Here is a 24,898-nt window from a genome sequence, read left to right on the forward strand (position 1 = left end):
CACACACACACACACACACACACACACACACACACACACACACACACACACACACACACATTTAAATTGCCTGCCACTTCTGATAGTGCTGGTATCTATCAGCCAGAGAAACACAACACATTCATCAGACTTTGTGTCCAGACAGGGTTGTTAAAAAGGACTCTATCCTAGCCTGCTTTTTCAACTTCTACCTCCATGCTATCACTACAAAGCTGTCTTCCCCAACTTCATTCACATTCTCAATTGTGGGACTGCACAGTTACAGTTTTATTTTATGCTAATGTAACCCCTATGGAATATGGGTTCCGCCTAAAGAGGTGAGACTAAGGAAATGTCATCTGTCAACTACCGTACTTTAAATTGAACGTCATGGTGTTTGAGACCAGCCTCCAAAAATACAAATGGGCTCTGTATACACATCAGTTTGAACAGGTTGTTTTAGATAAATAATTAGGGTCGTGTTTTTATGTAAATCTCTCATGGGGAAAATATCTAGCTGGCATTAAATTGTAAAATCACAATCCAGGGGAAGGTATTTTCTATTCAAGAGCCACCCAGTTAGTTCAACCTGTACTTCAAATCATTGCAGCTGATGTGGAAAGTTGTGTTACACGGGACAGGAAACCCTGGTGTAAAAGAAATAACCAACCTATGATTCTTTGGAATAAGCATATAAGAAACATGCTCAGGTTCCTCACTCTCCCTGTACACCAGCTGCCTTCCTGAGGGTCGAACTAATGTTACCCTTGTCACTGCTTGCATTGATCAGATACTGGCTGAAGCTGAATGGAGTGGCTGATGGATTTGTTAGTCAATGCTGGCTTGAGCAATTGAGATTTGGAAGTTGGGCATGAGCCTTGTCAAGATCTCGCAAAGAATTATAGCCTGTCAATGGAGAACTTGTTAGCATATGGATGTTACCCTGCTTGGAGGATGCTGGTGGAGATAGAGAGGATTATTAATGACTCTCATTTCTCATCTTGGTTTGTTGAGATAACAAAGAACCATTCAAGGGCCAATTACTTCCAGCCTCCGACCTCCCTTGTACATCTATAGGGCTTTCGCCAAACGTAAATTTCAGGCGACGTCATCCACGTCTTTGGAAGGGGAATACTCAGGTATAATTCCATCAGAACACAATTGTCTTTATAGTTGTACTTGGGTTGAGGACATTGTAAACTACACCTTGAACTCCCATTTTATATATATATATAAACATATAAGGCAACATATACAAGCATGTAAGGCAACTGGGCAACAGCATAAAAAAGAAATTTTGTTCTTGGTTCTTTCTCTCTCTCTTTATGTATATATAATATAGTATTCTTCTAGGAAAACCAAAAGCCTTAATATTATAGAGGAGTTTTTTTCCTCCTCTCAACCTCTGAAATTTGTTTTCTCTAGTTTACTTTTTATTTTATTTCATTTGAGCTACTAATTAGAATAATTTATAGACTCTTGCTAAATCTTAATCTCCTAACTTAGTCTTCCTCATTGGAGACTCAATGTTTGCTTGCAGTTTAATGTGACTACATATAATGAAAGTTCAAGTTAAGAATGTAGTGTCAAAAGTTGGCCAGAACAGTTGGTTCTTGCAACTCTAAGCCTCTGCTTGTGGCATTGATTAAGGCTGCTCTATCAGGGTTATTGAGCAGGCGATGGAAAGGGAGACTTACACTAAACCTTGGCAAAGCTACCTTTTTCGGATACAACTGTGAGAATCCCACTGGGAAACCCTGGGACTTGTAGTTCAAGAAGGTAACGTTCCAAGCTCTGTTATTACACATACTGCTGCCGTTAGACGGAGTGCCCAAGGATCATACCAATGTTTCTCCCTGTTCACAACATCAGCACTGACTATTCCAGGGACCAAGTGATACTAGTGGAGAAACCGTGCAATGCAAGGAAAAAGCGACCAATGAATAGATAATCACACTTCATATCAGGAACATACTAAATCATCCTACAGAAACTGCTGGCATTAGTGCCCAACAGAAAAATGTAAGGCTTAAAATGAGGTTCTCAACCTTTGAGCCCTTTGGACATTTTACGCTGCTGCTCTCATAGGCAACCGTCAGGGTTTCTGGGAGCTGATGTCCAGAACCTTGGGAGGGTTCTCAGTCATGCAAGGACCACTGGTTTAGAAGACAGGCCACCAAGTTGCCCGTCTGTCACAAATAACAATAAACAACCAGCTGGTGGAGGGGGGGCTGCATAGGAAACTGCCATTGGTCTAGTATGATCTCCTCTGAGAGCAGTGCCCCTCCATGATTTTTCATACCCTTTTCCACACCCCCACCATGAAAGGGATACTAAAATGAATGCTACAAAAAACTCACATAGTTGTTTTCTGCCCAATATAGGGAAATATACCTGGAACAACAGGGCTATTCTCTTAAAACATTACAGCTGTCTCCTCCCAACGTCTACTGCATACATACTGGTTGCCATTTTGCAATAGTTCTCTCTGCTTCCAGCGTGGAACACAGGGACTTGGTATACAGATCAGAGAACAGAAGAGCCTTCTTTCTTACCAGATGAAGAAGATAGAGAGGTATCTGAAGAAGCTGAGTTCTGAGATGATCCAAATTTGAGAAAAAGACACTAAGGATAGCTCCCCATCTAGTTTTAAACGAAGTCTACCTCTCTGATCTAGTCATAAAGTCTCTATGTACTGTACCCATCACAGTTCTCTCCCCACAAATCACTTAGCTGTATTGCCAACATGTATTTTTACCTGGTCTCCATATACATTTTGCTGAAGGTCCAACTCCACAATACAGTCCTTCGTGCCACTTTCCAAACAGACGATGCACCACTTTCCCTTCTTGATCCATGATGACCCCCTGAACTTCATTGACATTAGAATTCCAGTAATTTACCTAAAAATATAAGAAAGCAATGTTTCATCAGCTTGATGTCATCTGGGCTCTACTGCTGCACTTCAATAGTCAACCAGACCAAGCCTGCTCACATGGAGATTACATCATAACACCCACTTCATATTTGGGAAGTTCCAACAAACAGCTAAAAGGCTAGGCAAGAACAGCTCAAGTCCCACTCTTAGAAATAATGTACTGATTTCAATTTGTTGAAATGCAATGTGTGAATTTCCTTTACACATAGATGCAGAGGCAGGGATTCAACTAATTTAAAGCAGTCAATTCATCATTAACAACATTTTCTCTTATGAACCATCATTGGTCCCTTTGTTGTAATCTGGGCAGTTTCTCTTTAACCATTAAGGGTTCCTTGACATGCTAACTCATCAGGTCTCTAACCCAAATGGTCTAATGGTAGGGATGGCATTAGAGTCCTTGCAATCTACAGACTACGGAAAGTCAGGTCTGAAAACTTAGTGAAATGGCTAGAAGTTCATCTGCTTGCTACAGAATAAAATGCTCAATTAATTCTCTTAAATGCTGTGTCTGTATAGTGCTAATGAGATTCTGGAGGCAACAGCCTAATTATTTCATTATAAAAACTTCTGGAAAGGTAAAGCACAGCAATATACATATCTGATGAGAAACTGATCCCATCACCTCCTGGCAAATAGAAGGGGAAGACATGGAGGCAGTGACAGATTTTACTTTCTTGGGCTCCATGATCACTGCAGATGGTGACAGCAGCCACGAAATTAAAAGACGCCTGCTTCTTGGGAGGAAAGCAATGACAAACCTTGACAGCATCCTAAAAAGCAGAGACATCACCTTGCCAACGAAAGTCCGAATAGTCAAAGCTATGGTTTTTCCATTTGTGATGTATGGAAGTAAGAGCTGGACCATAAAGAAAGCAGACCGCCGAAGAATTGATGCCTTTGAACTGTGGTGCTGGAGGAGGCTCTTGAGAGTCTCCTGGACTGCAAGGAGAACAAACCTATCCATTCTAAAGGAAATCAACCCTGAGTGCTCAATGGAAGGGCAGATCCAGAAACTGAGGCTCTAATAATTTGGCCATCTCATGAGAAGAGAGGACTCCTTGGAAAAGACCCTGATGCTGGGAAAGTGTGAAGGCAAAAGGAGAAGGGGACGACAGAAGATGAGATGGTTGGACAGTGTCATTGAAGCGACCAACATGAATTTGACCCAAGTCCAGGAGGCAGTGGAAGACAGGAGGGCCTGGTGTGCTCTGGTCCATGGGGTCACGAAGAGTCAGACACGACATATGTTTTGACATATAAAGCCCTAAACGGCTTGGGCCCTGGATACCTGAAGGACCGCCTCCTTCCATATGAGCCTACCCGGCAGTTAAGATCTATACAGGGGGCCCTTTTGAAAGAGCCGTCCCTCAAGGAGGTAAGAGGGACGGCTTGCAGACAAAGGGCCTTTTCGGCAGCTGCCCCCAGACTATGGAATGCCCTCCCGACTGAGATTCGTCTGGCGCCGACACTGATGACATTTCGGCGCCAGGTCAAAACCTTCCTGTTCCAGAAGGCTTTTAACTGAAATAATATTAGCTGTGGGTCTGATGGCAATTTTATATATATTTTAATTGTATTTTAATTGTGTGAGGAGGAAAGTAAGGAAACAACAAGTAGTGAGCCGTCCCCTCAGATAGTTATCGTGGAGTCAGAGATATCAGTGAAGCCCGGAATAAAAGAACAAGCAGAGGAGATAGAGGAAGGTCGCGCGGGCAGAGTAGAGAAAGCTCGAGAGGAGGAAAGGCGCGCGGGTGAGGATGACAGGCGCGTGAGAGAAAGTCAGTTGAAACGGTTGAGAGAGGAAAGGGAAGGTGCGAGAAGCAAGGTGTGCCGTGAAAGGGAGCAGATAGATGTTTTCCTAACTACCGAAGAGGGAGAGATCTCTAAGGAGACGGAGAAGGTGTCTGTGTTTAAAGAAAGAGAGTCGGGAAAGACCATTGAAGATGTTCAAGCCTTCTCAGTCCCAGTGAAGAGATCTGCTCAAGCCCTGTTTGAAGGTGGAAGTGAGGAGGGAAAGACCAGTGCGACAAGACCGATCATTCCTGGGCTGAGCCCCGAAGAATGGACCGTATTGGTCTTCCCGAAGAAGCGTGGTCCTGCTCGAATAGTGCATCACATTCCCCCAGAAGTGGAGAAGGAAATGTCGAGAGAGGGGGATTGGGCCCGCCACCCTTGTTGCGGGACCCTGTGCGCTGTTCGCAACAATTTTCTGAGACTACCCACGGAAGAGGAAGAGAAAACAAGAACCTATTACTAAAAGGGTTAGAGGAAGATAAATCGTTGTTATGGTTCTGGGAGAGTTCTCCTCCCTCGTTGTCTGTTCATGGTTTAAATGTTAGCAACAAAGAAATGACAAGTGAGCATATTAATAAAAATGTTTCGTTAAATACTTCTGAATCCTCTCTTATGTCTCCAAATAAAGAAAAGCCCTTAAAAGACAGAGAACCCACTCACATTGGCGCCCAACCCGGGGCTGCTTTGGAGACACCAACGAAGAAAGAGGGAGATGTAAAACAAACAATAGCAAGACAAGAGAGAATGATCAATTTATTAGTAGAACAACAGAATATAATACTATCTCAACTAGCGAGAAATACAGATCGTAAAGAACCGAGGGAGGAGGCTGCAAATAAAAACGCATGGGTAGCAGGACCAGCTCCAATCCGATTACAAAAAATGACGACGGATGATGACCCTGAAGCATATTTAAATACATTCGAAAGAGTAGCTCTTGCAGCTGGATGGCCCAAAGAGCAATGGACTTTAATTTTAACACCTTGTTTGTCTGGAAACTTACAAGAAATGGTCGACACTTTACCCCCTAGTGAAGCTCTGCAATATAACAAAGTAAAATCCATGATCTTACAAACTCTCAATTTGACAGAGGAAGCTTATCGGAAAAAATTCCGCAGTTTGAAATGGAAAAATGGATTACATCCGCGTACTTTAGTACAAAAACTGAAAGCTAACCTGATAAGATGGGTCCGACCTGAAGAAAGAAGCAAAGAACAAATACTTGATGCAGTCGTATTGGAACAACTAGTAACCACTTTACCCGCGAATATGAGAGCCTGGGTCCAGAGAAATCACCCATGTGACCTAGATGCCGCGATACGATTGGTCGAAGACTTCTGTATTGCCGACGAAGGATCGCGCGAGAGTCACTGGTCTTACAACGAGAAAGGGAGAGTCAGAGAGAAGATGGCGTCCGAAAGCAACGTGGCTGGTTCGCAACGGCCTGCGCGCGACATGAAGGGTGAAACCAGCAAGCCGGGAGGATCGAGAAAGATTATGGAAGCTTATCCAAAATGGAAAGAACCCAGAGAATTCAGAGGGGCTTGTTTCCAATGTGGATCTTTAGAACATCAAAAGAAAAATTGCCCCGGAGTAGATTGCTCATGGATTAAAGATTGGAGTCAGGTGACTGGGGGAAATGGGGAACAAAAGAATGGATGGGAGGTGATCGCGTGTGTAAACGGAGAAACGAAGAAAGCCTTAATTGACTCCGGAAGTGGGAAAACTTTGGTAAAAGACTTAAAGAGGGTTGTGGAAAAGGGGGAATTAACGGTTAGATGTATACATGGAGAGGTAAAAACCTATAAGACTGCTATTGCAACTGTTGAGATTAACAATGTAAAAAGAGATATGGTAATTGGTATTGTACCTGGTTTGGTCAGAGAAATGATTTTAGGAAGAGATTGGTTAGAAATGAAAGAGTTGATGACTTCCACAGAAGTTATGCAAGGGGAATGTGTGAAACAAAATGTAAATGAAATGTTTGAAGATGTGTCTAGACATAATACGCGACTGTGGCAACAAGACGATGATACTTTGGTTAAGTTTATGGGAAAAGCAAAGGAAGAAGGGATGGTTAGGAATGGCGAAGTGGGTTTTGAAATGCGTGATGGTCTTTTATACAGGATATCAATTGAAGGCATCCCACAGTTAGTAGTCCCCAAGAAATGGAGGGTAAATATTTTACAGTTGGCTCATGACATACCAATGGCTGGCCACTTAGCTGTTCAGAAAATGAGTGCTAGAATTTTACAAAGATTTTGGTGGCCCAATGTATGGGCAGATATAGAAAAATATTGTAAAACATGTAGACAATGTCAAATGACTCAACCTAAACCAGAACCTGGAGCTGGTTTAATACCGATGCCTTTAGTTGATACGCCTTTTGAACGGATTGGGTTAGACATAATAGGACCTTTAACCAAGTCTAATGCTGGATATAATTATATTTTGGTACTAATAGATTACGCAACCAGATATCCTGAGGCAATTCCCTTAAGAACCACTTCTGCAAAAGTTTTGGCTAAAGAATTAATGCAAATCTTTTCAAGGTTAGGGTTCCCTAAGGAAGTAATCACGGATCAAGGATCTAACTTTATGAGTCAAACTTTTAAGGAGATGTGGAAGTTATTAGATGTAAAACCACTAAAAACTACAGTATATCATCCTCAATGTAACGGCCTCGTGGAAAGATTTAATAAGACATTAAAAGGAATGTTAAGAAAATTAGTTATAGATAAACCTAGAAATTGGCACTTACTTGTTGCCCCATTAATGTTTGCTATTAGAGAAGTGCCCCAAGCTTCAACGGGTTTCTCCCCATTTGAGTTACTATACGGAAGAAACCCTAGGGGAATTTTAGATTTAATAAAAGAAGGTTGGGAATTCGGTAAAGATGAGTCACAATTACAAATTAAACAAATTATCGAAATGAGAGAACATTTAAATCACGTTGCTAAGGAGGCGAAAGAACAATTAAGGAAAACCCAAAAAGGTCAAAAATTCAGGTATGACAAGAAGGTGAGAGAAAGGTATTTTGAAGCTGGTGATAAAGTTTTGTTGTTACTTCCGTCTGAACAATCAAAATTATTCGCCAGGTGGCAAGGACCATATACTGTGATAAAAAGATTGAATGAAACTAACTATGAGATAGCTACTCCAGATAAAAAGAAGAAATCAGGGATTTTCCATGTTAATCTATTAAAAGAATGGATGGAAAGAGACATTTTTATAGGAGACATTAATGAGGAAGATTTTGGACCAGACATACTAGGATGTAAATCACCGGAAGAGGAATTGATATTAGAGGAAAATTTGAATGAGAGACAAAAATTAGAAATTAGGAGATTGCAATCCAAATTTAAAGACGTATTTTGTAATAAACCGGGGTTTACTAAAGTGGGTATGCATTGCATAAATACCATACCAGGGAAGATAGTGAGGTCGGGTGCACGAAATTGGCCATATCATCTTAAAGAAAAAATTAATAAAGAAGTTGATGAAATGTTAGCCTTGGGAGTAATAGAGATGTCTTATAGTCCTTGGAGAAGTTACCCAGTTATGGTGCCTAAGTCAGATGGAAGTATTAGGTTATGCATTGATTTTAGGAAACTAAATGACGTGTCCAAATTTGATGCATACCCTATGCCTAAAATAGAAGATTTATTGGAAAGAATTGGAGGAGCCACCGTGCTCAGTTCTCTTGACTTAGTAAAAGGTTACTGGCAAATTCCGTTAAGAGATGAGGATAAAGAAAAGACGGCCTTCGTAACCCCTAAAGGCCTTTACCAATTTTCACGAATGCCATTTGGATTACATGGAGCCTCTGCTACATTCCAAAGAGTAATGGATAAAGTGTTAGAGCCTGTGAAAGAATTTTCAGCTGCTTATATTGACGACATATTAATATACAGTAAGACTTTTGAGGAACACGTCAGACATTTGGAAAGAGTATTAATTGAATTGAGGAAAGCTAATTTATGTGTCAGTCCATCCAAATGTAAAATAGCACGCCGGGGCATAAAATATTTAGGATTTTTGATAGAAGATGGGAAAATTAGGCCTGTGCCTGAAAAGGTAGATAAGATTAATAAATGGATGGTTCCTAGGAATAAAAGGGAAGTGCAACAATTCCTTGGACTGGCTGGTTACTATAGACAGTTTATACCGAATTATTCAGAGATTACAGCGCCTCTGACTGATTTGACGAAAAAGAAGAAGTGTAATAAGATAGTGTGGGGGAGATTAGAACAAATTGCTTTTGAAAAGGTGAAAAGTATTTTGAGTGAGTTGCCTCATCGATATGCTCCTGATTTTCAAAAGACATTTATTGTACAAACCGATGCTTCCGATAGGGGGATCGGAGCCGTTCTTTCTCAAACAGATGAGCAAAAAGAGTACCCGATTATGTATATTAGTAGGAAATTGAGTGATAGAGAAAGACGTTACGCCACCATCGAAAAAGAAGCTTTGGCTGTAAAATGGGCTATTCAATCTTTCAAGTATTATTTGTTGGGTGCTCCTTTTATATTGATGACAGACCATGCACCTTTGCAATGGTTAAATAAGATGAAAGATTCTAACGCGAGATTAACTCGGTGGTATTTGTCGCTACAACCTTTTTCTTTCCAAGTTCAGTATAGAAAGGGAAAAAATCATATTAACGCTGATTATTTTTCTCGACAGGAGGTGGAAGAGAACATAGAAGCCGAGAGGACGGCCCACTCAAGGGAGGGGGCGTGTGAGGAGGAAAGTAAGGAAACAACAAGTAGTGAGCCGTCCCCTCAGATAGTTATCGTGGAGTCAGAGATATCAGTGAAGCCCGGAATAAAAGAACAAGCAGAGGAGATAGAGGAAGGTCGCGCGGGCAGAGTAGAGAAAGCTCGAGAGGAGGAAAGGCGCGCGGGTGAGGATGACAGGCGCGTGAGAGAAAGTCAGTTGAAACGGTTGAGAGAGGAAAGGGAAGGTGCGAGAAGCAAGGTGTGCCGTGAAAGGGAGCAGATAGATGTTTTCCTAACTACCGAAGAGGGAGAGATCTCTAAGGAGACGGAGAAGGTGTCTGTGTTTAAAGAAAGAGAGTCGGGAAAGACCATTGAAGATGTTCAAGCCTTCTCAGTCCCAGTGAAGAGATCTGCTCAAGCCCTGTTTGAAGGTGGAAGTGAGGAGGGAAAGACCAGTGCGACAAGACCGATCATTCCTGGGCTGAGCCCCGAAGAATGGACCGTATTGGTCTTCCCGAAGAAGCGTGGTCCTGCTCGAATAGTGCATCACATTCCCCCAGAAGTGGAGAAGGAAATGTCGAGAGAGGGGGATTGGGCCCGCCACCCTTGTTGCGGGACCCTGTGCGCTGTTCGCAACAATTTTCTGAGACTACCCACGGAAGAGGAAGAGAAAACAAGAACCTATTACTAAAAGGGTTAGAGGAAGATAAATCGTTGTTATGGTTCTGGGAGAGTTCTCCTCCCTCGTTGTCTGTTCATGGTTTAAATGTTAGCAACAAAGAAATGACAAGTGAGCATATTAATAAAAATGTTTCGTTAAATACTTCTGAATCCTCTCTTATGTCTCCAAATAAAGAAAAGCCCTTAAAAGACAGAGAACCCACTCACAAATTGTACATATCTTTATTGTATTTTAAATGTTGTAAGCCGCCCAGAGACCTTTGGGTAGTGTGGGCGGCATATAAATTAAATAAATAAATAATAAATAAATAATAAATAAATGAATAAACAACACCAACAATTGAGAAATATGTCCCACTGAACTCAGTGGGGCTTAGTTCTAGGTAGAGTGGCTACAGAATGGCAGTCTTCACTTACAGTAAGTCTACTTTTCTTAATCGTGCAACAGAGAGGGTCTCTGCATATCCAACCAGTCTATTTCTGAGATCTAAGGGATGGATGCAACTTAGAAGAAAGATATCAAGGTATGTGATAAAAAGGCAAATATTGGCCAAAATCCTCTTGCTTGCCACAGCAAAGCACACTAGAGTTGGGAACTTGGTGAAGTCAACTCCTCCATAAGTTCAATTGATTCAAATGGGTCTACTCTAACTGCAACCTATCTTGCTAAAGTACATCATGGAGTAGGCACATTTGAATCAATGGAACTGACGGAGGAGTTGACTCACCCCACTGATTCAAATGGGTGTACTCTAATGTGATTTACTACATAAAACAACAGGATATGGGTTACTGTCTCAATGCATATGCAAAGTGGAAATCCATTTTAGAACATGACCATTAATAGTGTCATCATGTGGTTTCTCCAGAGCAAATAGCTACAGGAATTGATGTCCAGTTTGTGGTTTGTTTTTAATTTTAAAATGTGACTTTTAAAGAAGAGAAAGAAGAGTGATGCAGATGAAACATAACTGAACTCTAGGACAGCCTTCCCTGAATTTTACAGATTCCTGACATATTGGACCTCCTCATCCCAAGCCAGCAATTATGGGATGTGTAGTTCATCAGGAGGAAAGGCAGTTTGAAAGCAACCAAGAGAGCACTTCTAAAGGAATCCAGTGCTACTGTGGCTCAACAGTGGAAACCAACATGCCATCCACTTTAAATCCCACAACTAATGATTAAACAATCTCCCATTTCAATGATAACAGCCACAAGTTAATTTCCAGATTTCTAACCCTTAGCATTAATGAGGTAATGTTCAAACCAGCACCCCAACCTTTGCCTATATAGCAAACAGCTGTTCTACCTTTCATATACAATCCCAAGAAAAGAACTCTAACCACGTGCACAGCCATCAAATTGGGTGCAAGGGTCTAGCTGCACTAATCTCAGTTGATTGCTTGCATGAATTTTAATGGACTTTTGTGGAGTGGTGTGAATGCGGCTATAAGCCAAAAGGAAGACAGAAGAGAAGTAGGAAAAAAGCTGGAGATTTGCAGATCCAAGATTTAAAGTGGAAGAGCTCCAGCCCCCTTTGTTTAAATTATTATTCTAAACTGAGAAATGGATTCATACAACCAGAGATCATGTCTAGAAGCAAGTTACAACACATTTCAGAACCGAGAATCTTTGACCTGCCGGCACCAAGACAGGACCTGTCATATTTCACACTGTAAAAGCTAAAGACCAATGTGGATACTTGAATGTTTGCATCTTGGCCACGACTGCAGGGAGGTAATGACTGCACACAGTGCTTCCAGCATGGAAAAGAGCAATTTCCTTGTTGCAATGTCATGATTTTTGGCAAGTAGCAAACTAATGTTTTGTCCCCTGCCATGAAGCAGCAGTTCATGCTCTTGGCACATCCACCCCTTGAGACTGCCTTGTCAACCTCCCAGAGGCCCTATATGATCCCAGGGCCCATTCTGTGCATGGCACCAGTTGTAACAATGGCTGTTTCACTGTCCACAATAAGGATCACTGGAAATTTACCTTAACAAATGTGAGTTTACAAATACAGACACTGCTTTTTGTATTTCTGATGGTTATTTCTCCATAATGTTCTATCCATCTCCTTCCACTGAGAATGTTATGTATGCAAGTAGTGACTTTGTTCCATACGTAGCAGTCGCCATACCTGGAAAGAACGTCAAAGGTGGTAACTTGTGCTTCAGAAGCACCCTTTCAAAGTTCTGCATTTTCACATATAACCTACCGTAGCATTTCCTTTCCAGTTCCAGAACAAGAAAGTACAAGGAAAAATATGATTCTTCTCTTTTATTTGAAACAGGAGCAGGCAAAGTTCAACTTGTGGGGTGCGCATGGCTCCCACACCCAAGGCTGCAACCCCCCCCCAATAAAACCCTCTGTACTCCGCAGACTTCCATTTCCCCCTCTTGCAAGCCTCCAGGAGTGGCATTTTTACCATAATGTGGGGTAAAGGGCCCCAACACTTCCTCAAAACAAAACGGAAGTTGAATTCTGGAAACTGAAAGTAGCCTTCTCTCCCTGGCCCCCGGCCCCTTTTGAGCTTGGTATGGGCTGTGGTAGGTCCCAGGGGCACAAAATTTGGCCCCCTTCTGAAACTGCTTGGCTTTTATTGAAAGTGTGTCTCATTGTGCAGCAGAGACAGGAGAGCGAATCCCTCCCCAGAGAAGGGCCAGCCAAGATCAGCCAGAGCGCAGGAGGCTGAGGCACTTACGGGCATAATCCTAGACTGCCACCAGAAGAAGGGAATGGTCATCCACTTCTAAGTACTTTACACCCATTTAAAATGGTCCTTGTAAGTCAGAATTCTGATGGCACAGGATTTCAGGGTTTTTTTTCTTTCTTTCATGATTTGTGGTGGGTCCTGGATACAGAAAATTAGCTCCCAGACCCTCTGAAGATGCCTACTCTTTATTTAACACATGTATAATGCACCTTCCCACCCTCTAGGTCTCAAAGTAAAACAGCACATCTTCATTCAAAAAGCATTTTTTTAAAAACTGAATGAAAATGGTAACAACCATGGGCCAGGATCCTATGGTGTCAAGCCACTCAGATGATGGACTCTTGTACAAGCAGTGTGATGACATTTGCTGTACTCGCACCATGAGGCAACCAGGACCTTGCTGACCTAGCAGAAGATGCAGCTTCTCAACGTGGGCCATCACTCAGGGAATGGCGAGCAAGAGTGAACCTGCACTGCTTTGCTGATGGCACTTTCTAATTTACAACAGGATCTCAATTGTATTGACTTCTCAATCCACCAAAAGCCTGGGTGAATGAAAGTGTTTAAATCTAGCCATGTGGGTGCATGACAAATCATAGAATGATGAAGCTGGAAGGGCCATTGAGTCCAACCCCCTGCTCAATGCAAGAACACAAATCACAGGATATCTCCCAAGTGGTTGTTGAAATTTATCTTTAATGCCTCCAGCGTTGGGAGGTCATTGGTTCCACTGTTGTCCTGCTCTAACAATTAGGAAGTTTTTTCTTGATATGCAACCAAAATCTGGCTTCGTGTATCTTCAGCCCATTGCTGCACGTCCCGCAACAAGACTAAACATTCCTTAGTCTTGATGTCACTACTCGGCATTGAGAAGGCTCCAAGATAGGTCACTTATGGCTGATGCAGGAAGAGTTCTCCACCTTGAAATTCTAGGTTAAACTACCCTACCCTCCCTTGGACCACAAATCACCCCTGGGCTTCTTTTCTGGTATGTTTCTACCCATTGCACCTCTGAGAGTGTGTGCACTTGAAACAGGGTTCTGTAGGAAAGTTTTGATTGTCTGGTCCAATGGGAGTACACCATCTTTCAGAAATCATAATCCAACACGCTACAAGCTGATTATTATCCTCTCTTTTCAGTATTTGATGCAGAAGATCCCATTTTGATTATAAATCAGTGCTCGAAAATAATCCTTTCATAGGATTTCACATTTTCTTGTTCCTACAGAGTTCCACATAACAGCTGAAATCCTGTTGCACGGTTACGTTATGTTAAGAAATCTCTGGTGGCATTATCTGTTGCCCGGTGAGTCATGAGACACTGCTTAATTGGGGGCAATTTGCCACTAAAGACTATGTCTTCTGTGTAACTGTGCAACAGGATTTTGGCCAGTGTTACAACAAGCCTATTTTGGTCCCAGAAGGTTTCAAGGCAGGTCATGCTCAGACATAGTGAGTTTCCCAATTATACATTCACCTTGAGGACCAAAGGTTTACTTAAACCTAGTTTTCTTTGCTTTCAAATTTACCATTTTGTCTATTCCATTATACTGATTCCAGATGAATCAAGATGAATTGCTGATATTAACTCTAGGATCACTTGATTGCAAATCCACTTCAACTGCGGAATAGTAAGACTGAAAAAGGGTTTGCCCTGTGCTATGATGGCAGCCACCACTGAAATCTGATTTCACCACTGAAATCATCAAGATGTTTCTCACCCTTATCTTTTAAGGGAAACAGTCTGAGGAAATCAAACTTTTCCATAAAAGGGTTTGAAAAATGTTCCTTTACTGTGAATGCAAACAGACACTCACTTTACAGTAGGACCCCCCGTATCCGTGGGATCAGTATTCATGATCTCACTTATCCACAGTTTGAAACTATTAAAAATATTAAAAGGAAAATAGTTCAGAAAAAAAATATTTTCACATCTATTACCAGAAATTAGACCACACAAATTAGTAAGATATGCAGGCTTTGTCTCTTTTAAGAGATCATGGTTCTTTCACCGTAACCTACAAGTTACTGCAATATAGCTCTCTGCTTTTTCTGGCCCCAGTTCTGTTCTATTAAACTCCTCAAATCTGAGGCACTCCACAGCTGCCTGAAGGATTCTTGTAACCCAACACATCTGGAGGGTACCAAGTTGGGGGACAGCTGTGTTGGATTATTACTCAGTGTACCTCTGTAACTTGACATGCTGTTGCAGAATGAAAAAACAGAAACTAAAGAATTGAGAAAATCCTTACCTTGGAAGTGTCAAATTGAGAGTTCCAATTGGCAGGATTTCCATTGATTTGCCCCAGAATTTGTTTTTCCATCTGATATCTGAATAAGAGAGCAGAGATTTAGAAAGCTGCAAATTACTGTAACTAAATATATGCAGTGCTCTATTTGTTTCCCTAGCACAGTAACTAACTCAGCCCTGTTCTCAACAGATTATTATCTTGAATGCATAAAATGGCTAATTCTCAAACATCTGGTTGTCAAATATGAAAAAGATAGAGCTAAAAAGGGCAGGCTTCACAATTATCTTAAGTTTTCAGGTAAATTTCAGGAAAAGATAGATAATGCGAGTAATTCTAATACAAGGGTTCTCTTCTTTTAACAAAATTTGATTTTTAGGCTTTTGAATTAAAATGTATACCTTGCCAAAACACAAAATTCTTTGATTCACAGTGACAGGCAGAAATGGGAGGGTGGTGGCTAACCTGGAAAAAAAAAATTACGGTGGCGAGGAATTGTACAAAAAATATACAGAAGAACTTTCATTTTTATCAGCACAGCAAAACATTTCACACATAAGGTCTATGCTAAAGTGCCTATTATACAAAGGTAAGGCTGCAGCATTTGTGCATAAACTGGATTTAGCGTTATCTCATAGTTCACTTGTTGCGTTAAAATAAATGTAGTGTAAAATTCTATTTTACTCTATTGCGTCTGTTTCAAAAAGTAAATCTTCACTTTCGTATCAGCGAATGTTCCTAAGTCAAAACAGAATGCCTTAACTAAAAAATAAAAGCCACAAATCTATTTAAGAGCCTCTTTTGGAACACATTTTACCTGCTCTGAGAAAAAACGAAATCCTTTGTCTTCCCTAATAGCCTCGTACGTCTCACCAAGCACTGGGTTAAAAGGCTTGCTTCCAGCTCTGTAATAAGTGGAGGCATATCCTGAAGTGGCAAAGGCAGCAATAAGGACCTAACGGATAGAAACAAAGGTAATATTCAGCCGAATATCCGAAAACAAAAGCCCTCCGAATGACACTTTGAGGTAGGCCCTGTAGAGACTGTATAACCCGGTACGTTTCTTTTTCCAGGTGAGGGGAATCATCTTAGGATGTGCTATCTGGTTCTATCATTGTAATAGTAGCGTAATCACAACAACATAACAGAGAAGGGCAAGAGGCTCCCTTCTGTTGTGGAGGGTGAGAGGAGTAGAAATACCAAGAACATCCACCGGGGTGTGTTCGGAGGAGGTGGAGTGGAAAAACCCACCACGACTATGTCTGCATATGCTGACTACAGGAAATAGAGGAAAGGGCTCCTGTACCTTTAACACTTGTTGGAATAGGGAATGTTGGCAGGTGTAACTTAACAGAAATTTCCTCTTTCCCCATGCATGTTGTTAAGAGCCAAAAATCCCACTTCTCCTTTTAATGTGGTGATCCTAGGTTTGTATGTCACGATAAACTGTCAAATTATAGTGTTGTTGTTGTTGTTGTTGTTGTTGTTGTTGTTGTTGTTGTTGTTAGGGACAGTCAATCAAAATGATAAAAATATCAACTGCTACATAACAGATACAAGTTTTAACAAAAAAACTAGGTATATGTTAAATATTGGTGTGGCATGTATGCTATTCGTAATATTGCAGTTTTTCTGTAGCTGTTGATGTTATTTCTTGAATCTGCAACTACCATACTTATAATATTGTGTGAAATTTCTTGATAATGTTCTCAAAGCCCCAATGACAACGGGGACCACTGAAGTGTGTTTCATCCCCAAGTGAGATGTTTCGATTGCCAGCTCTCTGTTATTTTGTTAGTCTTTCCAGTTCCTTATCTCCAACTCTGCCATCCCCTGGAACTGCAGTGTTAATGATCCAGGCCAGTATATCCTCTAATTTTCAGTCTCGCTGGGTGGGGCTCTGCCTCTCTCTCTTGCGACTTCATCCCTCAGCACATGTGCAACTCTTTCCCCCCTCCCATGGGGTTCCGTCACAACTGGAACCAAAGGGGCGGAAGATGAAAGCTGTGTGGAGAAGGAGGAGGAGTTGTACACATGAGCACTCTCAGGAGCATGCCTTAAAGCAGTGGTCCACAAACTTTTCCAAACCGTGGACCAATTGGGGGAGTAGGGTCCATGCGTGGGGATGGGACACCCCTGCAATCACAGGTGGGTGGGGTGCACTTGTAGGTAGGTGGGGCGCGCTTGCACACATGCACAGGTAGGCGTGGGCGTGCTCGTGGGTTGACAAGGTGTGCTTGCGCAGATGCACGGATGGGTGGGGCGCTTGCAGGTAGGCAGGGTGCACTTGTGCACATACATTGATGGGTGGGGCGCCCGTGCCTGCGGGCTGCGCGTGCCTGTGGGAGATCTGTCTCCATGGTCCAGTCCTGCTAAGGCCACGGACCGGCACCAGGTGTGGACCCGGGTTTGGGGACCCCAGCCTTAAAGGGAACCTTGGTCCAGACATTTCTGTTCTATTACTATCATGTCTGGTGTGTTATGTTCAAGGCGTCTGTCAGTTTGGATCCAGAAATCCCACAGGATCTTGACGTCTTCATTTTCTGACACCTTTCTCTGTCTGATGTTCCCACAGACTGTTGGGGGCTGGCAAGTTAGATTTTTTTGCATAATGAACACTTGTAGGTCATTAATTTTGCCACTCTTAATCATGTCTAATTTTGTAATCTGTGCAATCCTTGGACATTCACAGATGAGGTATAACACAGTTTCATCGTTTTCTTAGCAAAGTCGACATTTCCTTTTAACAAATGATGATGATTGCTGGAGGAATGATTTTGGAAGCACTTCCTTTAGTTTTAGTTCCCAGTTTCTTCCAAATGGGAAGGTTATGTTTCAGAAGTAATCGCTGGTCATTTTCAAAATGAGCCAATTATAAAGGGCTATGCAACTCGCCAGTTCAAAACAGGTATATCTGATACAAATGGACGTTGGCAACCCCTATATCCAAATGTGCCCCACAGTCTGAAATCTAAAGCCTTCTGCAAGTCCCCAGGTCAGGTCTCTGGCAAAGACTGTCCCTCTCTTCCCTAGCAGTCCACAGGGTTGGGAAGGAAGAACAAGAAAGCATCAAAGAACTGGGAAAAGGAGAGAAGGGGTGACCCACTTTGGGTTTTAAGGCCAACCTACTGTTGGCTTTGACTCCACCACCTCTGACATGCAGTCCCAACAGATTACTTGTGAAGGAATGCAGCCTGCAGCAGAAAGAAGTTGCCTGCCCTTGGCAGAAGCTATGATACCTATTGCAGGTGAAACAGAACACATGAAAGGAGATGGGAGCGTTTTTGAAATCTTAATCCCAGAGCAAAGGGAACTAGGTTAACACACAAGCCTGAAACTTGTTTTGATATGGAGAATGTTCTTGCTGCGTTCTCTTTGATCTAATTATCAAGGAAAAGAAGGAGGCTGACATGTGGAGTTGCCTTGAAGGACAAACATATATACTGCTCTCTGGTCACGTAACAGCCCACTGGGGAAGATGGGGGAATTCTCGTTCCTCCATTTCAAGAATGCTTCTTCCTTGTTTTCCCACTACACATGACAACTTTTCTTTGGATATTATCCGGTACCTTTGGAGGTGCTACCAAAACCTCAGAAAAAAAAGTTTGCCAGTGATGGTTATGTGACAGGGGGGGGGGAGGATTATAAGCAGATAGGTCCTGCATAATTCAAAAAGAAGAGTATTTCCATCACTCCAAAAATCTATCTCTTTTATAAGACCTTTGAGGAGTGTGGAACTATTTTTGGGCCACATGAAAAGGGAGCTACAGAGAAAACCTCCCAGGAAGACAGCATGAGAGCAATGGGCAATTTTCTACACATTTCTGGAAAAAAAAAACACCCACACGTCATTCCCTCCCTTTTCTCTCTCACCATTTACGTAGCTAAGACCAGTGGAGGGGAAGGGAGAATGCTGGCAGAATGCCTCCTTCCAGTGAGATCTGCCCACCCCTGTACGATCTTCTCAGGACGGGCAGTTGAGAACATTGACCCTGAGAGAGATCCACAAAGAGAAGACCCAAACACAGGGCCTTCTTGGTGGTCACTCCTTATTTTTGAAATAATCTCCTTCCCAAAATTTGCTTGGTCCCTTCACTGGGAATTTTTATACACTCCTTGAAAACCTGGCTTTTTAGACAGGCCTTCCCAGAGTTCCCAACATCATTAACACAGTGGTGGTCTCAGTGTTCATATGATCAGTTCTGCCACCTTGCTTTTTAAATTACTTTAATTATTTTCAGTTAATTCTATGTTGTTTTTGTGCATGTGCTCTGTTGTTTAATTTTGATTTGCTATAGTTATTGTAATAGTTATAGTTGCTTATTGTTTTTAAATTGTTAATTTTTATGTTTTGTATTGCAGATAAACAAACAATAATGCCAAGTTTTGTGAAGAAACAAAACGAAAGATAAAGTGAGTATGAAATCTGTGAGCGATCTGATGCGACGCTCCCCTGATTTTAGGAAATGTTTTCCATATAGTTCCTTTACTGACAGAGAAGGAGCTGCAATCTTACACGGGTTCCTTCTCATAAACCTAGACTAGTCATGAAACAAATAGCTTTGTGCAGCTTTGTGCAGTAACACAACGATCACGAACGGTGATACGATTCTATGTGCTTTTGCTCCTTCAGGACTCAGTGTCACTTACTCATCACAAACACACCTCAAATACTTGAGGCCTCAAGGAAGGAAAAGGCTCAGAGGTATCTCAGGCCAGAGCTCTGACATAAGAACATGACAGAACGTGAAATGCTGTGTGTGCTCCATGTGGGGCCTCTCACCATGCGTTCATAGGGGTCATCACATTCAGCAGCCTTGTCCAAGAGTTCACTGTATTCTAGTTCTTCACAAAGGTGCTGCAAAGTATTCAGAGGCTCATTTAGCTCAACTGGCATGGACACTTTGGAGAGATCCTTTCCAATGTTGTTCCTCAAAATGTTCCACAGGTTGATATTGCTCGTGTCAGGACAGGGAGCTGGGAGACACGTCCTTCGTCCATTTCTGAAAGCACCTCCTGTCAGTTCACCATTAAGTACTGGAACACAAAGAGAAGAGTGTGGATGTGAAGACCTTCCATGGACCGATTTCTCTCTCTCTCTCTTTCTCTCTCTCTTTCTCTCTCTCTCTCTGTGTCACACGCACACACACAGAGAGAGATAGACCTACACTCTTATTAGAAATTGGATTACCCTATTTGCTGGCGTATAAGACTACTTTTTTGCCTTGAAAAACATGCTTCCAAGTGGGGGGGGGTCGTCTTATACGCCGGGTGCACTTCAGTTGGGATAGACATAGCTGTGTGTGTGTGTGTGTGTGTGTGTGTGTGTGTGCGCGCGCGCGCGCGCGCGCGCACGCACGCACGCACACACACACAAAATATATTTTCAGTGGAAATGTTGGGGTCGTCTTATATGCCCAGTCGTCTTATATGCCGGCAAATACAGTAAATGAAATATGGGAAATGGAGGCTCCCATATCTAAAGTCGCTAGATGCCATCGCCGATCATGCTTGTCCATTCACCACACTAGCTGTGGCTTATGGGAGCTACAGCCCAACTAGATCTGGCAGAACAGAAGTCCCACACACCTGAACTAAGCCATCTTCCACTATAGTGACACAAAGTGTCTGTGCAAAAACTGCAACCTCCCCCTTCTTTGTATGTCATCTTATTGCTTCATGTGAAGGACTGGGGTGAGGGTGGAGAGTTCTGTGCCATTACCTCTACGTGATTTCCCTTCCCTGTGGATTTGAATCTATCCTCCGCTGGCTGTTGCAACCAGCCACACATTATGTTGAGGTCCAGACTGCATAGAACACAATGAATCGTTTCATATATCATATGCAGGAATCCCAATGTTAAGAAACAAAAGGAACAAAAGACCCATTTAGAAAGGTGATTAAGAGGAGGAACAACAATTAGCCGGGGCCCTTAACTGCTGGTGACTTTACCAAGCTTTCTCTACACCTTCCCCCCAATAAATGGAATTCCACTCCCATCAATTCCCTTCAATGAGTTTTTCTTTTTTTTTAAATTGCAAGAGAATCAAGAGTTGTGTCATACACAGCTGCATATCAGATGCTGGTGTGCCACATGATAGAAAAGGGAGCGCCTTAAGGGCTGTTCTCACTAAAGCCAGCAAAAAGCAAAGGTAAAACGGGTGTACAAAAACAGCAAAAACAAATTCAGAAGAAAGTGGGGCAGGGGAATGTATCAGTGGCATACAGAAAGGAGAAAGAGTACCACAAATTTCAAGGAGAAGGAGTGAAGCGAAGAGGACAGTGTAGGCAGACAGGCAGAAGCAGAAGGAAAAGAACGGAGAGCAACAGAGCGGAGGAGAAGACAGGGAAAAGAAAAGGGAAGAAGATGAACAGCAAAAGGGATTGAGAGAGCGCCATGGTGATGCAGAGTTGGATCAACAGAGAATGTGTTAAATGGAAAACACAGAGGTAAAACAGAAAGCAAGCAAATTGAGTTGGTAAAAATATAAAAGCAGCCCGATGATTTCAGCTGTGCTAAAATAAGATGCCTCTATTTGTACACTGCCTAATTATAAAATCTAGTTTGTAAAGCATTTTTAAAACAACATACTTTGCCGAGAAATATTGTCCGCAACACTGGTATTGTCCTCAGATATGTTGTCGCTCACATCACTGACGTATGATTCATCATCAGATGCCTAAAAAGAAAGTGAAAAGATGAAATGAAAATGATAAGAGTTGCCGCAGCTCCAGCGATAAATGTTTCCATCATTTCTTATGATACATCTTTTATTTCTTTTCTTTTAAAAATCTGAATGCTACAAGCTAGTTGCCTTTGATACAAAATATCTCATCAATCTTTTAACATCCGTAACACCCAGAACACAGCATGCAGCGGCAACACGAATCATAGCACAAGCCAGCACTTGGGCCAAGTGATCTTCCTCCTCCATTTGGTGAGGCCACACAAACTCCTAACTTGAAAAGTAATTTAAAAGTTACAGTTACACTAAAAAGGAATAAAAGTGTCTTACATTAAGTTAATGTAATGTAGTTATGGTCTAGACTTTGAGGAATTAATCATCACATACTTTGGTGAGATTGTTCAAGGTGAAAGGCTGTGACTAGCCCACTGTCACCCAATGAGTTTCAGTGTAGTCAAAAACCTGGATCGGTCCATTCCGAGACCCTCATAACACCATGCTAGGACTCTCCATACCAACCTGCAGCTTGAGTCCTGGTTTGTGACCAGGTTGGGAGGGAATCAGGAAAGAAACTACTGACTGATGTTGTAATGTTTAAAACAACTATGACAAATGGCTACTGATGGATTTTCACAAATGCCTTGAATTATTTCCTACATTTTCTACCAGAGGAGATAAATGTGTACTCCTGTATGTTGGCCTCCCAATTAAGGGGTGGATTTCAACAGAGCTTGGCAAAAAGTTGCCCCATTTGACTTTCTAGAACTTTGGTCACTCCCAGGGAAACATCTGGAGTTCAAAATCAAGTGAGTAAGTTAGAAAAAAATGAGAGGGAATGCTCATGTTTATTTTCCTCTAAAGAAATGAAGAATTTCTTGTGTGTTAATGTATATAAGTTGAAATTGTCTCAAGGTCTTTTGGTTACTGCTAAGTTTTACTTGCAATTTTATCACTTACGTGAAGCCTTTTATTTATTGGGCTGTTATGTTTGTTATATACTCTACGTAACAATGCTATGGTGTGTGCCAGGTTTCTTAAGAGAGAAGAAAAACAGGTAAAATGAAAATAAGAAATAAATAAGAAACAAATACAAGACGTTGAGGCACTGAGAGGCAGAACCACTGTCCTGAGACAACTGTCTTAATTCATAGCTTGGGTGGAATGTGAACCAACAACTGTTCAAATCTTCCTAACTGGAGTCGACATAATCTAACGTTACCTGATCTGAAAAAATACCGTATTGATGACACACAGAATCAAGCATTTCTCTGCCCCCAGACTCCTAACCTCATTTTCTGATGAGCTTGCAGACAGAAGCACCTCTTGAGCATCGAAGAATTCAGAGACAGATTCGGACATGGAGAGACGGCTCTCGTGAGAAACCTGCTGGGAGAGCGGGAGACTGACATGGATCTGTTCACCTGTCTGTAAAAGAGAAAGGAAGAAAGACACACATTTTTACACCTCCAAAGGCAGGGCCTGAGAGCTCACTCAAGATCGTGCTCAATTGAGACGGTTTAGTTTACAGACACCCTGCTTCTTTCCCACATGGCTCTCCTTTCTTCCTACTCCTCCCCGCCACCCTCTGTGGATTCAGGAAAAAAGTAAATGCCCCACCAGCCTGTGTTTCTAACCAACAGGGAGTTCAGGACAAGAAGAAGCCACGTAGCAAGATTACATTTAGGACAACATCAGGAACTGGTGCAAACAGACCACTCCTTTTTCAGCACACCATTGGAAAATGGCCAGTGGTTGGAGATGAGCGGCTGCCCGCGGACGGTTCTTCTGCGTTTACAGGGAAACCCAGCTGCGTTGGAACTCAGCCCTCAGCTGGCACAACCACCACGCGGGGGGAGTATCACTTTGCCACACAACTGCCATGAGCACAATCGATTCCACACCCTGGCATCTTTCACATTGTTTCTACACAACACGCAAGGCAGACCCATCTGCAACGAGGTGCGGCTCGCACTGTGCACCCTTGCTCGCGATTCCAGCCCATCTCCCTCCCATTTCCCTCGTGTTCTTCCCCCAGTTTTACATATTACATACACTTAACACGGAATGCCCAGTGAGTTGGGGAAGAGGTTGCCTTCTTTTAAAAGGAGGTCTAAAGATTTCTTACACTTCTGTACAGACTGAGGCCCCGAAAGGACACCAGTACCACTTACTCTTGTTTTCAGCGGTCCTATTTTGACGACAGTGCCATCAGCATTCACCACCTACGTTTGCTACTGAAAGTGATATTTCTTTAATTATTTTTATGTTATACTGATTTTAAACATCAGTGCAATCCAGTGCTCCCTCTTCTGGGGGTAGCAATGTCCCACCATTTCAATTTTCCTCTCCAGGTCTGGTGTTCAGGGTTCCTTTACAACCGTAGAAGGGCTGAGGTGCTGGATTTTGCTCTGAAGAAGCACATTTCTTCCTGCAATAAAGCTCATTCTGTCCGCTGTAACTATTGAGAAAATAATGCTCCAGGAGCATGCCAAAAGTCACCCAACTATTCAAAAGGAAAAGGGGCAATTATTGAACCCCTGAAGCCCAGGGCACTCCAGCTATGGGTCCACTAGCTTTTTTAAAAAGAGCCATTCCAATAATTTATATCCATTCATACTATGCAAAGATTCATTCTCCAGCTTCCTATTCTCCATAAGGAACTTAAATTTGGTTCACGTTCAAATGGTTATTCAGCAAACCCAGCAATGAAAACGGGAGATACATGGGGGGAGGGGTGGAAGGCAGAGAAGGCGGCACACCATAACTTTCTAAAACGAAGTTGTGAATGAAAAGAAAATACATTGTAAAATATTGAGGATTCAGAGAGGTTTCTGTAAGCACCATGTTCTCAGGTGTCTTACAAGCTGATGTGAAGTTTATTTCATCTGATTTGGAAACTGAGCTTTCCTGAATGAAAAGAGAAAAAACTAGATCTATCCAATTCTAAAGTTTTACCAGTTGTATTTTGGGTAATTACTGTTGATATCTGTGCAACACAGAATGAATGTTTATGTGCATATGAATATTTGTGATGTGCTTGCTAAGAGCAAGATAAAGATGAAAGAAAAGATGTATCAGAAAATGGAAAGTGGAAAGTAATATTTTATCAAATTAATACTAAATACAGAGCT

At 42.1% G+C, this 24,898-nt stretch overlaps 1 protein-coding gene across 10 annotated transcripts in view; it reads right to left on the reverse strand.

The window, feature by feature from the left end:
• Positions 1–24,898, reverse strand: part of OSBPL6 (oxysterol binding protein like 6) — a 124,398-nt gene that overhangs the window by 10,759 nt on the left and 88,741 nt on the right. For all 10 annotated transcript variants that reach the window (XM_078393898.1, XM_078393880.1, XM_078393914.1 and 7 more), the window contains 8 exons: positions 23,055–23,192; positions 21,674–21,761; positions 19,865–20,118; positions 15,899–16,036; positions 15,483–15,546; positions 15,085–15,163; positions 12,112–12,256; positions 2,738–2,882 (listed from right to left, as the gene is read on the reverse strand). In XM_078393898.1, coding sequence (XP_078250024.1) covers positions 2,738–2,882; positions 12,112–12,256; positions 15,085–15,163; positions 15,483–15,546; positions 15,899–16,036; positions 19,865–20,118; positions 21,674–21,761; positions 23,055–23,192 — 1,051 coding nt within the window. The remainder of the gene's footprint in view (positions 1–2,737; positions 2,883–12,111; positions 12,257–15,084; positions 15,164–15,482; positions 15,547–15,898; positions 16,037–19,864; positions 20,119–21,673; positions 21,762–23,054; positions 23,193–24,898) is intronic.

The sequence above is a fragment of the Pogona vitticeps genome, chromosome 1 (assembly GCF_051106095.1).
Source record: "Pogona vitticeps strain Pit_001003342236 chromosome 1, PviZW2.1, whole genome shotgun sequence".
Taxonomy (NCBI): domain Eukaryota; kingdom Metazoa; phylum Chordata; class Lepidosauria; order Squamata; family Agamidae; genus Pogona; species Pogona vitticeps.